The sequence below is a fragment of the Plectropomus leopardus genome, chromosome 19 (genome assembly GCF_008729295.1).
Source record: "Plectropomus leopardus isolate mb chromosome 19, YSFRI_Pleo_2.0, whole genome shotgun sequence".
Classification (NCBI taxonomy): domain Eukaryota; kingdom Metazoa; phylum Chordata; class Actinopteri; order Perciformes; family Serranidae; genus Plectropomus; species Plectropomus leopardus.
Window position 1 is genome coordinate 3,548,998 of NC_056481.1, and position 16,821 is coordinate 3,565,818.

A 16,821-nucleotide genomic window follows, 5' to 3' on the forward strand; every position below is an offset into this window, starting at 1 on the left:
AGTTTTTTTAGTGTAAACTAACCCCAGCAGAAGATCAAATGTCATTTCTGTCTAGCAATACTTTCAGGAAGTCAGTCAGTTAAAAACACAGGATTTTCCTAAAAAAACAACACACAGCAATAGACTCATACATAATTTATCTCATTTTTCACTTATGACTCACTGGAAGTCTGTGGCGGTGTGTTTTTCTGCAGTGTTTCTGCCCTCTGTCTGTATTTTCTTGCTGTTATTGTCTCAGTTTGGGATGTTTCTGTGGCCGCACAGCGCTCAGGTGAGGCTGGGACATAATAAAAAGGAAGTGATCAGGTGTCAGACCGTGAGCAGCAGATATCCAAGAGGCACAAAAATAAAGATTTTAAAAATAAAAGCATATATAGCAAGGAAAAACGCCAAAAAAGGTGTATCTGGAGATACCTTTCACTTTTGCTGACGAACATATACACAAACCAACAATCATATTTTCAATAATTAAAAAATTGTCAAAATTAAGAAGCATTATTTTAAAAAAATGATCATTTTACAGAACAGCTGGGCACTGTAGTTTTTTAATTTATCTTTTTAAATTAAACATTACTCAAAGAGGAGGAAGTAGTGCATTTGTTAGGGACTATTTTCAGCGGTGGATTAATCCACATTTGGTACAATCGTGAGTATTTGTGGCGGAAGAACAGTGCGTGAGAAAAATCTGCAAAGCATCTTAAATTTAGACACTTTTCCACCATTACAGCTGTTTGAATGCCTTATTTCAGATATTGTTTTAATTTATTGTAAATGTATTTAATTACACATCTACACCATAACATGCTTGCTATCCTGAATTTTTTAATTATTATTATTATTTTTTTTTTTTTTTAGCTATTTACATTGTTATTACTGTTTATTGTTTTGAATGATTTTATTGATAATAACTGTTATTTGTTGGCTTGTTAACTGTTCTTCATGTCTTTGTTCAAGCTCTGCATCATTGAAAATTAGGGTCTCCCTCAATTGATTTCCTGAGTCTTAAATAAAGGTTTGAATGAATGAGTTTTCTGTTGGAATTTGTTATATCTCAAATTCTAAATATTGACAGAAATATGTTTTTTGTTTGTTTGTTTGTTTGTTTTTTGTTTGTTTGTTTTTGCAAATGCATATTGCTTCCAAATATTGGTTATCGGTCTAAGGGTAAGGGTATCGGTAAATATAAATAATCGGTATCGGCGCTGGAAAAAAAAAACATTGGTCGACCCCTATAGTCGTTTTAAATATGTGCTAAATAAAAATTACATTTTCATTTACATCAACATGTTTAATTCTTCATCTTTTACAGATATTTTTTTGGTGTCCATCATCCGGCGGAGCGTCTGGAGGACAGCAGCGCGTGCAGCAGGATTCCTGTGGCTACAGAGACGTTGAGGGACTCTATCCCGGGGTGCAGGTCTCTGCCGGCCGGGATGGTGAGCAGAGTCTGGCACAGAGACAGCAGCCGCCGGGACAAACCGTCCCCTTCGCCTCCCATCAGCAGCACGGTGGGTTTGGTCATCTTAAAGTCTGCGCACTGGGTGACGGGAATCTGGGACTCCTCCGGTCCGGCTCCGACTGTACCCACAACCTGCCAGCCCCGCGCCACCTTCACCTGCAGCATGTCCTCGAGGTCTTCATACCCGTACACCCCGAGCACCTCCATGACCCCCGAGCTGGCCTTGCTGACCACCGGGGACAACGGACAGCTGTGGCGAAGACTGCTGGCAACTCTGTCCACCCCGAGGAAATACGCCGAGCGCAGGATGGCACCAAGGTTCATCGGGTCCTGGATTTTCTCCAGGACGAGCCACAAAGGGGTGTCCCCTCTGTGTCTTCTGCTGGAGTCCCTGTCCTCGGTGAGATAGCTCAGAGGACTTGCCTGCAGACACACTCCTTGATGCACTCGTCCAGAAGACATCTTGTCCAGATCCCTCTTGCTGACTCGCTGGACTTGGACTCCTCGTCGGTGAGCCTCCTCACACACCTGGAGCAGAGACGTCCTCTGAGACGTCTCGCCGTCTTTTACAAACAGTCTCCGGGGTTTGCGCCTTCCCTGAGTGAGAGCCAAGAGACAGGGAGCGACGCCAAACACAACCTCATAGTTGTCCACCTTGGAGTCCAGTGTTGACCTCTGTCCCACCTGTCTCTCCCTCTCTGCAGGGAAGTCCTCCACACTCAGTCTCCTGAGCTCAGAAGACACTCTGCTGTCCGCAAACATCCTCTGATTCGGCATCTGCAACACCGGGGGCTCATTTTTCCACACTTTGCTCCGAGCTGACTTCTTTCGATCCTCAGATAAAACAGGTTTGGGGTTTTTTAACACACCGCGGCGTGTCCTCACCACAGGTTTGATGCTGCTGTCCTCTGGGTGCAGGACAGGAGCTGAGACATGATAAGAGCCCCCTCCTGACGCCGGCTCGTGCCATCTTTTAGTCCAAACAAGCAGGAACTTGTGCTGATGTGAAACACTGAATACCCTCATACTGAAATAGGAAATATGTCCAGAGGGACCGAGAGGGACAACAGACACGTGACTCAGCTGCCTGAAGAGTCCATTAATCCATCAATGACGCGTCCAACAGGTTTCACTGAGTATCAGTCATGAAGTGTTTCCTTTGTCCTACCATCAGCACCGATTATCTTCCTCCACAGCTGAGAAGTTTGTCACCTTCACGTGAGATTCGCACATGTGCAAACCGGCTGCAGAAAGCGCACGAGATTATGACCGGATGTGAAGCGCTTTACCTGTAAAATAAAAGTTGTTACGGTTTGCCAAAGTCCAGTGCTATTTGTGTGCACAAAATAAAATAAAATAAAAGTTTAAAGTTTGTATTGAACCAAGCAACATATAACTTCAGATACAACATAAATACAAAAAATAAAATACAATTTAAAAAAATCGAGAAGTGTGATATCATAGTCAACATCAATATTATAAAAAAGATTTATAAACTGACACATAATATATTATAATATAATATAATATAATAATTTTCTTTTGTAACTTTAAAAAATCAATTTAGTGGTATCTATTGTAATACAAAATAATGATAATGATTATAATTATCATAATCACTATATAATGCATACATTGATAACATAAAACAAAAAATTAATGAAAAAGTTGTGCTTTTGATATTTTTTATTCTGAAAAAATAAAATAAAGTAAAATAAAATAAAATAAAATAAGCGATATTTACAGAGAGAAGTGGAGAAGAGAAGAAGAAGTACAGACTTATTTAATCCCACTCCTTCTCCATAAGTCACTGAATTATAAGTATATATATATATATATATTTACATACACACACACATTATTTTGAAAGCTCGTTTCTTTCTCTAGTGTGCGTAAACTTGACGACATGACGTCAGGGAAAAAAAAATCATCGTACGCGATTACGTCATTTCCCGGAAGTGAAACTATCGCAACACGGAAGAGCAGGAACGAAAACAAATAATCGTTTAAATTTGTCTTTTCTTCAAGTCGGAGAAGAACAAACGTCTCTGTGGATCACCGTCATTTACCAACATGGTGAGAGCGACACGCTGCGGGGCTTTGCCGTCACAAAGTGGGCTTTAAGTCCGCGATGGAGCTAAGTGAACAGATTTAGAGGCAGATTTTAGGGGCGGACAGCCGAGCTAAAGGCAGCTAAACACGGCTGAACCGAGACCGTCACAGGCCGCCACACACTTTAATTACTGCTGAGTAATACTTTCCGCCAAACAACAAGGTCATCGCAACACTAACGTCAAACAACGTGAGAAACTGACCAAAATAAGGTAGAAAATAACCAAAGTACTCCGGCAAAGTACTTTATACTTCTACTCCACCACAGCTCAGAGGTACACACTGTACTTACTGTCTGACATCTTTAGTCACTTTGTAAATATAGATTTTTGCACTAAAAATGGCATATAATTTTGCGTTGATCAAGTAATTGTTTCAGTTTTATACATGAAATCTCACCTAAATCTTATTCACACTAAAGCTTAAACGATTAATCGATTAGTTATCAACTATCAGGTTAACTGGCAGGTAATTCGGTAATAGATAAACCAATTTGAGGTCGAAATTGTCTGATTCTGGCTTCTTTCTTTACTTCTCTATGACAGTAAACTGAATATGGTTGGATTTATTATGGATGTATATGTTATTTGATATATAATGTTGTTTTATTTGATCATGTTTAAACATTGAATACCTGGATCAATATCAATATCAAAAATGGGTTTGATTTATTTCTAAAGCATGGAAACAATATAATAAATAACTCTGTAAGAAGTCTTGCACACTGTGAAATATTAATAAAAGGTGACAAAAATGATCTGAAAATAAGATGGGATGGATTGTTAAATATATATTTAATTTAAAAAAAACAAGTAAAAATGTCCCAAAAGCTGTATTCATAATTCTATTAATTGTGCATTTTTTTTTAGCACTTTCTAGAAGTTGTCTTGTTTATTTTGTATTTGTTTTTTACTTTTTTGAATGTAATTTATTTTATGAAATATATATAAGATATGTCACTTAATCAGGGGTCGGTAGTTTACTCAATAATAGAAAGAGATCCCTCAAGGATAAAGGTTAGAAACCATTGGATTAACTGACTCATCATGTCAGTGCTAGTGTATTTTTTGTTCCTGTTTAACTTTACCTCATTAAAATCCTGCTTTTGTTATTTTTAAACAGATGAGTGCACTATTTGGGAGGAGGAAGACTCCTGAGGAGATGCTAAGGCAGAATCAGAGGGCGCTCAGCCGAGCCATAAGAGAACTGGACCGAGAGCGAAACAAACTGGAGCAACAGGAGAAGAAGATCATCGCTGACATAAAGAAAATGGCCAAACAGGGACAAATGGTGAGACAAAGAAAAATAACTTGTGTTTCATGAAAATAAACTATATGTAATCTTAATTTTGATTTTTAATCCCTGCAGGACGCCGTCAAGATCATGGCCAAAGATCTGGTTCGCACACGGCGCTACGTCAAAAAGTTCATCATGATGAAAGCCAACATTCAGGCCGTCAGTCTAAAGATACAGACACTCAAGTCCAACAACAGCATGGCGCAGGCGATGAAAGGCGTCACCAAAGCCATGGCCACCATGAACAAACAGGTCTGTCCAAGAGATCACTTAAAAACACAAAAAAACAACAACAAATAAACCTCCTGACTTATATTTATTCCTTCTCCGCAGATGAAATTGCCTCAGATTCAGAGGATCATGATGGAGTTTGAAAAACAGAGTGAAATCATGGAAATGAAGGAGGAGATGATGAACGACGCCATCGACGACGCCATGGGTGACGAGGATGATGAGGACGAGAGGTGAGGGGCTCAACGAGCATCCGTTATTTTTGTTTTTGGGCCAAACTTTTATTCCACATTTAGGTATGATCTTTTTCTATTCAATATAGCAACTTCTCACCAAAGGAATGAAAGAAAGTGTGAACCAAAGTGTCAAAACAGTGCATCCTGGTTTTACAGAGAAAGTCTGATTTTTTTACTTGAAACAGCTTTGTTTAGTGTTTTTACCAGTTTTAATCACAGGGTCAGTTTGTTTTGGAGAAGAAGAGACCTCAGCGGATAATTCGGCTCCCAGTAAAAACCTCCGAAACATCTGCATTTTAAATTATCAGAGAAAAAAAGGTCAACACACAGAGCAGGTGCTTGGTCGAGCCGCCTGTCTACAACATGCCAAACAGCATAGGAGAAACCCCGATGTTTAACGTGATTCTGCTTTTTCAGAGTTTTTACTGATCTAAAGCATTGGGTTGGTTTGTTTTTAGTCGGCTCCTGGTAAAAACAAAAACGTAACAGTGAATACTGACCGAATTTTAAGCGGGAGACATTACAGCTGGTTGCAATCTGCAACCCCACCCCTCGCTAAATCTCTCAAAATCCTACAAACATGACCTTTAAATCTAAACTCATTCTTGATTCACCTTTCACAGTGTAATAAAACTAACCCAATTAACATTTTGCATTCGCCACAGTGACGCCATCGTGTCCCAAGTGCTGGACGAGCTGGGTCTCACTCTGTCCGATCAACTGTCAGGTAAGAAAATTCAACGCTTTGAGCACAACTACGTAAAGTCTACACGCATTTCCTTCGTTTTCTGTCTGGTATTTGACGTTTGCTTACATCGCGGGATGATTGTTGCACATTTCAGATCTTCCAAGCACCGGGGGAAGCTTGTCGGTGGCCGGAGCGAAGAAGGCAGAGCCCACAGCCGCCCTGGCCGACGCGGACGCCGACCTGGAGGAGCGGCTGAATAACCTGCGGAGAAAATGAGCCAGACACTGTGTTAGAACAGATACAAACATACTCAAATCTCTGTTTAGATTCTTTTTTTGACGGTAAAACTGGCAGAACACCTGCTGTTTCAGCTGTGTTATGAAGGTGTGTGGCTTTCAGTTTAGGTGTTTTCATTTTATGCGCGTATTATGTATTCTATCAAAAAAAAGAAGAAAAACCTTATTGCCAAGTGACACAAATTCTTTGAAAGTGAAAAAAAAATTTGCAGTTTGTGTGAATACTAACTACTTCAGGCATGATGATTTTTCCACATTTAAATTAACACTAAAATGTTGAAAGGAACCAAATGAAAGGTGGTAACACGACAGATCTTTTATGTCAGTACTTTTGTACATCAGGCTGGTTTGGGGTTCTTTATTTTATCATCATCATATATAAATGCGTCGTTTTGGCCCTGATGTTAGCTCTTTGCTGACTTTTGATGTTTGAGCTGACGGTAGTCGGGGTGTGAGAAGTGTGTTATCTCAAAATCTTTTCTGTCTAAATTTACTCACGGGACAGTTTATTTTACACAAATATATAAAGGAAGGAAGAAAGGTTTGCTCAGAGGACTCTTCAGTCTGACTGGTCTGAGTCTGAGTGGTGTTTTTCAGACAGGCAGGATTGTCACCAAAACATCAGTAAAGAGTCGGTAGCTTTTAATTTTGAGAAACTGTCCTGTTTTTGCTTTTCGTTATTAAATAAACATTTTTCTATTCCAGAATTAAGCAACTCTTTTGTCTGATTGAAAGAATTTTACACTTTAATTTCATTTTTTGATAATCATCAATATTATTGAATAACCAGGTAGGGAAAAGGAAAAAAGGGGAATAAAAGAAAAAAATGTTTAAGAAAGCAGAAAGCAACTGAAAAATTAGATAATTTAAATGAAAAACTTGCTAGGACTTTAAAAAATTTAATCCTTTGAAATTTGAGCAATTAATTTTCTTTCAAAAACATTAGAAGGCATCTTAGAAAGAAAATTACCTGAATTAAGCAAAAAAAGTTAATCAAAATTACACAAGCAAATAACATACAAAATATATTTTTCTGTAAATATAATATTTTTATTTTTTAATTAATGCCCTTACCCCATTTTTAAAGCTTATTTTCAAGTCACTTAACTGTCACCTTTGACTAATTTATTCTAATTCACGGGATATCCAAATGATCCACAAGATCCAAATGATCGTAGACATGTTAATTTTATTCCAAAAAAATGTAACTTTCAAAACTGTCAATTTTGTCAACATACAATCATAGAACAATATTGAATGTACTCAACACGTCTGACATTAAATAATAAAAAAATAACAGCCATGTTTTATGTACATTTGTTTCTGGAAGCTATGTACAGAAAAACAAACAAAACAAAACAACTTTGTATTTCCAAAATATGCCTACACGTACGCCTGGCAAGTGAAAGTGTTGCAGAAAGCCTTTGCATCGAATGTAAAAAAATAGAGGAAGAAAACAGCGTCAGAAATCAAAGATTGAGGTTAAATCAGAGAGATTATCTGGCAGCAGGTTAAAAGAGCATACCGGAGAACATCGCTAGAACTACAGCTAGAAAGCTTATTTATTATCGTCTAAAGTGGTTCCCTTGAGTGTCAGACAGCATCCGCAAGAGACCAAATGCATACACACGACTCGCCTAATATTTACTGGATGTAAGCGTATTGTGAAGATTGGAAACACCAAAGATCGAGACTGTTATTATCAGGTTGAGCGCAGCAGCTCTCACTGAACGGAGCAGCCAAAAGTCATGCTTTCAGATATTGTTTTTGTAGCCCGATGAGCGGAGATTCCTCTCCATTTTGGGGTGAAGCCATGCTACCATGTTTTTCTTTTTAAAACAGCTAAATAGAGCCCATGCAACTCACATTTAAAAAAACAAAACAAACCCAAAACAAAACAGGGAGCAGAACCCTGGGTTAACAACGGTCTAATTTTCCGTGCCGTTGTTTTCATAAAGAACACAGAACAATCGTTTGGTTGCTTTTTGTTATTTTCTTACATTAAACTGGCTGCAAGTTTTTTAAATATGAAATCATGCTGAGTGTGGCTCAAACCTCCCGATATCACACTGAACATTGATAAAATTTTATTTTAAGTTGTGCGTGAACAACGATATAGGCAACACACAGCACGATACAGTCAGATTTTGACTTTTTTTTTTTTTATCCCACTAAGGCAGAGAGAACGAGTGATACCCAGGGCTAAAATATTGCTCCCGAGCTCGAGCTCTAGTCAAAAATTTGGCGACCAACGCGCTCAAGATTAGAGTCTCTTGTCGGCTGCACAAGAAGCGACGCTTTTCTGAGATAAAATCAATTATGGATGGCACAGCTGCTACAAAACGTATTTTAAACATGTTACAGAACATGCACATAACTGTTCATACTTTTTTTTTTGGAATACAAACTGTAATCTTAAACAGCAGCGGACACGGGGACTGTAATCTTGCAGCATTAATCTCCCTTTCAGAGGTGTGAATTTCACTGTCGCGGCGATCTCAGCCGGTCAGCGGCGACACGTTGAGACTTCAGACTGAAAGAAACAGCAGTTATACATAGCGACTGGAGACTTGTCTTCTCTCCCCCACAAGGGAGCATTATAGCATTTTCTAATCTGGGCGTGGAGCGGCGTCCCTCCGCCGCGGACGCCACACAACAGGGTTTCACTTCCGACAGGTCCGGTGAGGAGTGTGTTTTTTGGGCACCTCAATGCGACACCGGCTTCTGTCGTCCAGCCAAGGCAGCTCGAAGTTCCTGGAGGAAGAACATAACATTTTACTTTTGTTAAAAATTGTAAAAAACGATCGAATCCTGGAGCGTTTTAACACCCAAAAGTCTGAACCAGGATTCCTGCCGTTTATGGCCAAATAGATTTAAGACTTTTCTTTTTAATGCCACTCGGTATTAAGTTTAAACCCTTTAACAGCTGAGAAAACTGGCCTGATTTCTGTCAAAGGCACGAGTGGAAAAAAGTAATTAGCAACGTAAACAAATAATGCTCCAAAAATTTGCAGGAAATTTACCAAAAAGTGACAAGAAAATTACCTGAAAATAAGCAACAAAAAAGAAAAGTAAAAAACAAATACAAGAAAATGACCTTAATATGCAAAAAAAAAGTCAAAAAAATGTTTTATTTGGTAAAATAACTAAAAGTATATTGGTTAGATTTATTACAACAACACCGCTGAGAGGCTCCAAAAAGCCGCTAAATAACGATAAAGTTGGCACGTTAGTAGTCCTCTCCCACGTCACCCCTAGATCGTCTTGTTCGTTTGTTTTTGGACACGGAAATGTTTTATTACATAAAATCCTTAACAGTGTCCCCAACACTACAGAGAAAACACTGATCGACGGAAAATCTTATCAATGGCGGGGAAAGAGTTAAAAAAAAGAAAGAAAAAGAAACAATGGGTTAAACCCTGCTGCTGACTGATGACATGTTGTGACTGATCCAGCAGCCGCAGTTTGACACGCAGCAAACTGATCAAAGCAGTTATTATCGTTTCTATTTATCGGTCAAAATTTTTATTATCGAATTATTGGTATGACGTCATAAATCCCATTATCGGCCGATAATTATCGTGCATCTCTAGTCATGACCTCTGTGAGTCGCTACCTGTTACCCGAATCCTCTCATGCTCTCTGAAGAGATTTAACTTTTAGGGACTGCTCGGCGCAGTTTTCCTGCTTTTCATTCTTCGTTTTTTGACATTTTTGTTTAATCTTGGAATTTCCGTGACTTTTTATTCAATGTCGACATTTTAGAGGAGACTGACTTGACTGGATTGGACAGGTAACTCACACTATTTTATGTTTTTGAAATAACTGAAACAACTTCAAATAAACACATTAACAGAACAATGCAGGAAGTTTAAAGTTTAAGTTTAAGTTAAAAACAAACTTACTGTTGGGAGAGTTTAGGCAACGGCCGGCCAAATGCAACCACGGGCAAGAAGGGAGTAATCACTATAGTTTCAACTGGCAGAGATAAAAATAAAAAAAGTTAGAAATCTCTTGAATCGACTACAAAACACAAATAAATGACATTTTAAAATATATATATATATATATGCAGACGAACCATCTTCAGTGTCGGGGTAGAAGGATGAAAGCTCTGGCTCGGTCTCCGGTACGACTTTCTTCCTGTTCATGCGCTGCTGTAAACGCTGAAACATGCGCTGCTCTCTGATTCGCTGGATGTCCCACCTGAAAAAAAAAACCCAAAACAAAACACACAAGATCAATTAAACAAATAACAGGAGCAAAAAGGGGAAGAACGACTGAGAAAACTCTCCTTACTGCTGGATTAAATTACTAATTATTTGCAGTTTACAGAGTTGACAGACGGCTGGGAAATTTATATTTAGTGTAAAACTTCAATGAATAGCCCGGGGGGCTTTTATTTGCTTAAATCATTAAACTCAACAGACTTATATTTGGGACAGGTGTTTTTTTGGGACAGGCTTTTAACCAGCTATCGTCCACTGTGTGGCCGCCACGCCAGCCTCCCCCGTCGCTTAGGGATACGGACTGTTAATGTCAAGTTCAAAACAAATTAAAACAATTAACATTAAGAAAGAATAAAAATAGTAAATTTAAATAGAATAAGACCTAAGATAAAAATATAAAAGCAATACAAAAACAGAATATAAAGAACACAAAATGTTTGTGCAAAAAGGGGCAATGGAGGGATTCTACAGTTGTGCATAAGCTGAAGTTTATATAGTATAATTATATTTCCCTTCATAACTATTATCCCCATGAATGATGACTCTGTCCCATCCAAGTGTCTCTCTAAGCCGTAACACTTACATGATGTTAGAAAAAGTACAGTTATTGTGTTAATCTGACTAAAACTGGACATTTAAAATACATATAAACATGTTAGTCCGACAGAAACCTGTTGAATTTGTTGAAGTCGGACTAACACTCAGATAACGATTGGAAGTCGAGCTTTTCCATCATGTAATCACCTACGTGCTTCTAGTCGCTGCGCCTGCCTCCCATGGTAGTTAGGGACTGCTGGTTATTTATTTCTGAGGGTGGAAGGGATGCTGAAAACAAGTCGGCATTGTTAAAAACATTAAGCACTGACGAGGGACTTGTGTTTTTAATTATGTCTTAGGTGAGGGACGTACGACTTGAAAAGGTAGTCGTTTATATTTATTTTAAATTAAAAACATCACACTGCAGCCGCACCCCTCCTCTGAAAAATAAAGTACAGTCCCACAACATCAAGACAGAAGCTAAGTGATGGACTGCTGTGGACAAAGCTGCAGGAAAACATATTTTAGCCAACTAGAAAAAAAAATCTATATCAGTTGACACTGTATTGAAATATTTCCACAGCTGATCTGTGCAGCGATGGCGCAGCAGCAACTCCAGCGTTTGGTGATTTTGTTACTGCATACGAGCTGAAGAGAATCTCTGCACACCCGAATGCGTGACAGGTGCGTCCGCAGAGGATGCATTTTACAAACAAAGAGAGAAACTCCCACGCAGTGTCCCGCTTACCGCCGACAGTAACACACCTTCATCAGGTGTATCAGGTAAACCCGATGAAGATCTGTCAGACTGAAACGTCGTTTTATTCGTTCAATTAATATGTTTCATTATTTATAGACACCACAAGAGAGAAATAATCACAGACTGATGGACTGTTGACTGATAAAAGTATTTTCTCCCGATGCCATTTAATGTGTAGAAGAAAGTTAATGATGAGAAATACACGATAACTATGTTTATATTTTATGTTACAAAACAGATGCATTTCTGTAACTTTCACGAGCAAAAAATGAATTAAAATAAAAAATATGACCACAGTGTTGCAGTTACAGCCCTACAATCAACTCATGAAAATTTCTATTTAAATTAGTAAAGCCTCATTGTTCTTAACCTTGATTTATGTTTATTAATACTACTGATTTGTCATACTTGTATATTTTTGTGCTCTGTTCCTGTGAACAGCGAGGTGGAAGATAAATTACTGAATGCGTAGTGGGAGGATGTATTGCCATTGAGTGGGTACTTAGTATGTTGAAAATGGACATAAAAAGACCAAAAATATGATAAGTATGTGAGTATGTTATGAACATCTCTTCTGTGTTATATGTGTTATCTTTATGTTGTATAAATAAAAAGTTCAATAAATAATAAGTAAAGCCAGTGTTTGGTACCTTTTCCTTCTCTTCTCATCCAACTCGAGCTTCAAGTGGCGTTTCAGAAACACGCTGTCGTCCAGCGGCTTGACGGGGGACACAAATTCACACGTGTAACTCAACAGTTACATGATTTTTGACTAAATGTGACTTTTTTAAACTCCAGAATTATTAGCGTCTCACCTCGGGGGGGTTAAAGGAGGGGTCCTCCTCCAAAGGCTCTATGTGATTTTCCCTCCAAGACGGGACTATGAGGAGCAAAGAAGGAGGGACAGGAAGTTACTCAGAGACAGTGTGAGGAGGACATTTGATGGATATAGTGATTAAAGATGGGATATAGGTTACGCTTACAAACAATCAGCATATCATGTACTACATGAGGAGTCCACTCACTGGCCACCTCTTCCTCCTTTTTAGGGGAAGTCTCCCGCAGAGGAGACAGAGGAGGTTGGTTCCAGCAGCAGAGGTACATCTCTGTAGTAGACATGAAGGGCAGGTCTTCGATCTGACAGCTCAGCTCGGGCTCCTCTTTGCACGGGAGCATAATGTCCCTTTCTGCCCCTGTCCTCACGGGGACGGTCTTCTCTGGGGTTTCTTTACTGCGCAGCTCTCTTTGATTGGGAGAGCCGGGCTGAATCTCAGACTTCTGGGGGCTGAGCTTGGCGCTTTTGCCCCGGGATTTCTGGACTTTTGCATCTCCAAAGCAGGATTTCCTGCATGTGCAAAGAAAAGAAGAAGACTTTTTAAAGGGAAACCTGACAGGGGAGGGCAGGTAAGTCTTATGATCAGCTGTGTGCTCTTTGTGGTGGTGGGCGATATGAAAATGCGCAAGTACAGACTTTAGTTTAACAGTCCAAAGCCAGCGAAACACGCCGGCGGCAGAGGAGCAATATCATGGCGCTGGTTAGATGGAGGGAAGTTTACCACAGTTCATTTTCGCATGTTGGGCTGCATTTCTTGTATGAAAGGTGCTATACAAATAAAGTTTATTATTATTATTAGTATTAACACATATTACCCACATTGTTTTAATACACAGCTGGTTGAAAATTTGCAGAGTATCGGTTTTAAGGCACATACGCAAACTCAATGCTGTGTTGACATTATACAAGGTAGATTCATTTTTTAAACTATGAATAAAAAATAATAATAATAATAATAATAATAAAATCTTTTGCTGTCAAAGGAGGAGTTCAGGATTATTACTGTCAGGAAAATCTGGTCAAAGATACACCAGATGTAAGCAGGGTGAACTGATTATTATTATCATTTACCTCTTTTGACCTTTGCCACCCCGACTAAAAGGGAGCGGAGTGGCTGCGTTGGGCTGTGGACTCTCCTCTACATCCAGATCCCACATGTCCTCTTTGTCGGGGGTCCATGGCTCCAGGGGCTGGAAAAGACGCTTGTCACGTGGCGGATCCTTTTTTGTGAGCTGCAGGCGACGCTCCATGCGCTCAATCCGCGCAAGCAGCTGCAAAAAAGACACAAAGACCTTAAATACTTTCAAAATCAACACATTATATAACACAATTTAGGCTAATAAACACATTTACTTACTGTCTCCTTGTCTGCTTTGAGCTCATCTATCTCCTTGTCCTTGGACTGCAGCTGTTGTTGCTGTTGTTCGATGAGGTCCAGTTGAAGGAGGAGGATTTGCCGGAGGCAGTTGGCCTGTGTGTGAGGATTTGCAGGGGTCTTCCTGATGTTCCTCCACTTGCCCTCAGAGGACAGTTCAATGGATGCGGTGCCGAGGACTCCGGGGACGACCCCCTTCACACTGTCATCCGCACCTGCATCTTTGGGGTTATTGTTCACAGCCATCTGAGGGTTATCCATGTTGTCAGCAGAGAGGGGTTTACCTTTCACCGGGGTTCCCTCACCCCCCATTTGTCTGACAGGGGACAATATCCCCACAGTTTTATTTTCTCCTTGAACTGCTTCTGCAACTGTGGTCGGGAGGGAAACTTTACTTGTCATGTAATTCTGCTCTAAGTCCTTGGATTTGCTCGGGATCTCTCCCCTGCGTGCGTTTTGGACATCGATGCAGGACTCCCTTTTGGGTCTCACGGCTCCAAAATGCGTTTTGTCAAAGTCGATGGTGTCAGTGTCCTGCTTGAATCCTGGATTTGGAAACAGCGTGGACCTCAGAGTCATGGCGAGCACAGAGAGCGATCATCCTGCAGCGCCTCGGCGGTGCATTTCAACCACTGAGACCTCCCATCAGCGGCCGCTTTCCTGCAAAATACACACAAATAAAGACATACTCTATCTGCATTTTAAACTGGAATAATCCTGTCTTTTAACTGGGAGTGAAATATGACTGCTAACACTTGCACAACCCGAAGAACTAACGCAGTCCGAGTGTGTGATCCCGGGCATCCTTTTCCTAAAATCACCCGGTTAGAAAACGAAGCTAAGCTACATTAGCACCGCGGCGAGAATACGCGTTAAAACTAGTGATTTTAGGAATATTTGGACTCCGAGGTGCGTCAGGGAGGACAATTTAGCGGTAGGGGTTCAAACAAGGACTCGGGAGTGGCTGTGTAGGACACTCGCAGCAGCCTTCTCCTCCATTTTGGTTCTCGCGAAATCATGAAAAACAATAACAGCTAAGCTAGCAGGCTAACGTTAGCCGGCCGGTTTAAACTACAAAACGCGCGTGAAGAGCGAAGCGGTTTCCACGTCCACGTTATTAAACATTTATTACTCAGCGGATGTGTTTTTATTTACGCGGATTTATTGCGTTTTGAGCTTACCTCGACTGTTATTCAAGTCCACCTGCGGGAGCCTTCATGTTCCCTCCTCAAGACTTGTTTTAAAGCGCCGACTACTGCGCATGCGTAATTTGCTGGATGGCCATTTCTTGTGTTTTGGAGAGAAGAGCGTCACCAGCAGCAGAGGGACACACTGTCCACAGAGGACACACTGTCCACTCTGTCCTCACACTGGTTACAATGTCCACAGAGGATACACACTGTCCACACATTGTCCACAGAGGACACACTGTCCACAGAGGATAGACACTGTCCACACTATCCTATCACTGTTTACACTGTCCATACACTGTCCACACAGGACACACTGTCCTCACACATTGTATACACTGTCCACACACTGTCCACATGGGACACACTCTGCCCACGCACTGTCCACAGAGGACACACCGTCCACAGAGGATACACACTGTCCACAAAGGATACACTGTCCTCACACATTGTATACACTGTCCACACAGGACAACTCTGCCCACACACTGTCCACTCTGTCCACAGAGGACACACTGTCCACAGAGGATACACACTGTCCACACAGGATACACTGTCCTCACACATTGTATACACTGCCCACACAGGACACACTCTGCCCACACACTGTCCACTCTGTCCACAGAGGATACACACTGTCCTCACACTGTCCACAGAGAACACACAGATTTAGATTAGCTGATGGACACCAAGCTGTTGCATCACACACACACACACACACACACACACACACACACACACACACACACACACACACACACACACACTCCCCAGAAATTTGTGTCATTTTTTTGGAAGAACTAAATCAAGTTTTGTTTTTATTTTTTATTCATTGGAGACGTCTGTCCCTGAAATAAGCTTCTGTCAAACGTGCTGATACTGAGCATTTAGGCCACACTCTTCCCCTCGTGTGTTATCAACAAACCATTAGCTTTTAATATGCAACTAAAGAAAAGTGACACTTCTCTGGATGTTTAATGCTCAGTGAATATTTTCTTGTGGGCACTAAAATAATTATAAACCAGTTCACTCTCCAATTTAATCACAGTGCTGATCTCATTAGTACACCTGCAGGTATGTTTCATTATTAATGTGCTGGAACTAAAATGTTTTTTTAGCTTCTGTGTCACATATTACCTCTGAGAAAATTGTAAATAAGCCCATTTTCTGAAGCTAAACCATCAGGGTAAGCAAGTTATTAAGCATTTTTTATTGCTGTTTTTTAAAATCCCTATTTAAATGTAAGAAAATGTGTCTTGGTTGAAGGAAATATTGTCAATGCAGTCAAAATCAGGACAGCACTCCTATTATGGATTTTTAAAAATCATTTTTACAGTTATTATTATTATTGTCACAAGGACGTTTTAGACCAGACAACCGTCTTTATTCAGCAATAATACAAAGAAAAGTCCAAATAAAGAAAACACCTACAGTACATCCCAGCGGAGGGAACCAGTATTTTAAAAGCTCAGAATCACAGTAATATTGATAAATAACAAAAACAATAACCATAAATAATAATACAATTAAAATAAAAATAACATTATTATTATTATTACTATTTTTTAATTATCAGT

General features: G+C 40.0%; 3 protein-coding genes across 4 annotated transcripts; 1 reads left to right on the plus strand and 2 right to left on the minus strand.

Moving 5' to 3' along the window:
- Positions 1-1,273: 1,273 nt before the first annotated feature.
- mrm1 (mitochondrial rRNA methyltransferase 1 homolog (S. cerevisiae)) lies at positions 1,274-2,676 on the minus strand. Its single transcript, XM_042508142.1, has one exon. It carries the CDS (start codon positions 2,483-2,485, stop codon positions 1,328-1,330), a length of 1,158 nt encoding a protein of 385 aa, XP_042364076.1. The 5' UTR covers positions 2,486-2,676; the 3' UTR covers positions 1,274-1,327.
- A 747-nt stretch (positions 2,677-3,423) lies between these two features.
- chmp2a (charged multivesicular body protein 2A) lies at positions 3,424-7,025 on the plus strand. The gene is made up of 6 exons (XM_042507871.1): positions 3,424-3,535; positions 4,694-4,861; positions 4,940-5,119; positions 5,201-5,331; positions 6,000-6,061; positions 6,177-7,025. Exons 1-6 carry the CDS (start codon positions 3,533-3,535, stop codon positions 6,296-6,298), a joined length of 666 nt encoding a protein of 221 aa, XP_042363805.1. The 5' UTR covers positions 3,424-3,532; the 3' UTR covers positions 6,299-7,025.
- Positions 7,026-7,490: 465 nt separating this feature from the next.
- Positions 7,491-15,305, minus strand: msl1b (MSL complex subunit 1b). 2 transcript variants are annotated; one of them, XM_042508300.1, is made up of 9 exons: positions 15,236-15,305; positions 14,037-14,714; positions 13,751-13,950; positions 12,870-13,189; positions 12,660-12,724; positions 12,495-12,562; positions 10,400-10,524; positions 10,224-10,296; positions 7,491-9,072 (listed from the first exon to the last, which is right to left on the minus strand). In XM_042508300.1, the coding sequence occupies exons 2-9, from the start codon at positions 14,631-14,633 to the stop codon at positions 8,982-8,984; spliced, it is 1,539 nt and encodes a 512-aa protein (XP_042364234.1). In that variant the 5' UTR covers positions 14,634-14,714; positions 15,236-15,305; the 3' UTR covers positions 7,491-8,981. The 2 variants fall into 2 exon arrangements, with proteins under 2 accessions (XP_042364234.1, XP_042364233.1); XM_042508299.1 differs by having other exon boundaries at positions 12,828-13,189.
- Positions 15,306-16,821: the final 1,516 nt, after the last annotated feature.

What these genes read in the sequence shown, in the direction of transcription:
- mrm1 (XM_042508142.1), bottom strand. Translation starts at nt 2,485, where the DNA reads ATGAGGGTATTCAGTGTTTCACATCAGCACAAGTTCCTGCTTGTTTGG.
- chmp2a (XM_042507871.1), top strand. An exon ending in TGGCCAAACAGGGACAAATG is followed by an intron (nt 4,862 to 4,939) that starts GTGAGACAAAGA and finishes TAATCCCTGCAG; the next exon opens with GACGCCGTCAAGATCATGGC. An exon ending in TCTGTCCGATCAACTGTCAG is followed by an intron (nt 6,062 to 6,176) that starts GTAAGAAAATTC and finishes TGCACATTTCAG; the next exon opens with ATCTTCCAAGCACCGGGGGA.
- msl1b (XM_042508299.1), bottom strand. Translation starts at nt 14,633, where the DNA reads ATGACTCTGAGGTCCACGCTGTTTCCAAATCCAGGATTCAAGCAGGAC. An exon ending in GGTGGCAAAGGTCAAAAGAG is followed by an intron (nt 13,190 to 13,750) that starts GTAAATGATAAT and finishes TTGCACATGCAG; the next exon opens with GAAATCCTGCTTTGGAGATG. An exon ending in ACATGATATGCTGATTGTTT is followed by an intron (nt 12,725 to 12,827) that starts GTAAGCGTAACC and finishes TGCTCCTCATAG; the next exon opens with TCCCGTCTTGGAGGGAAAAT.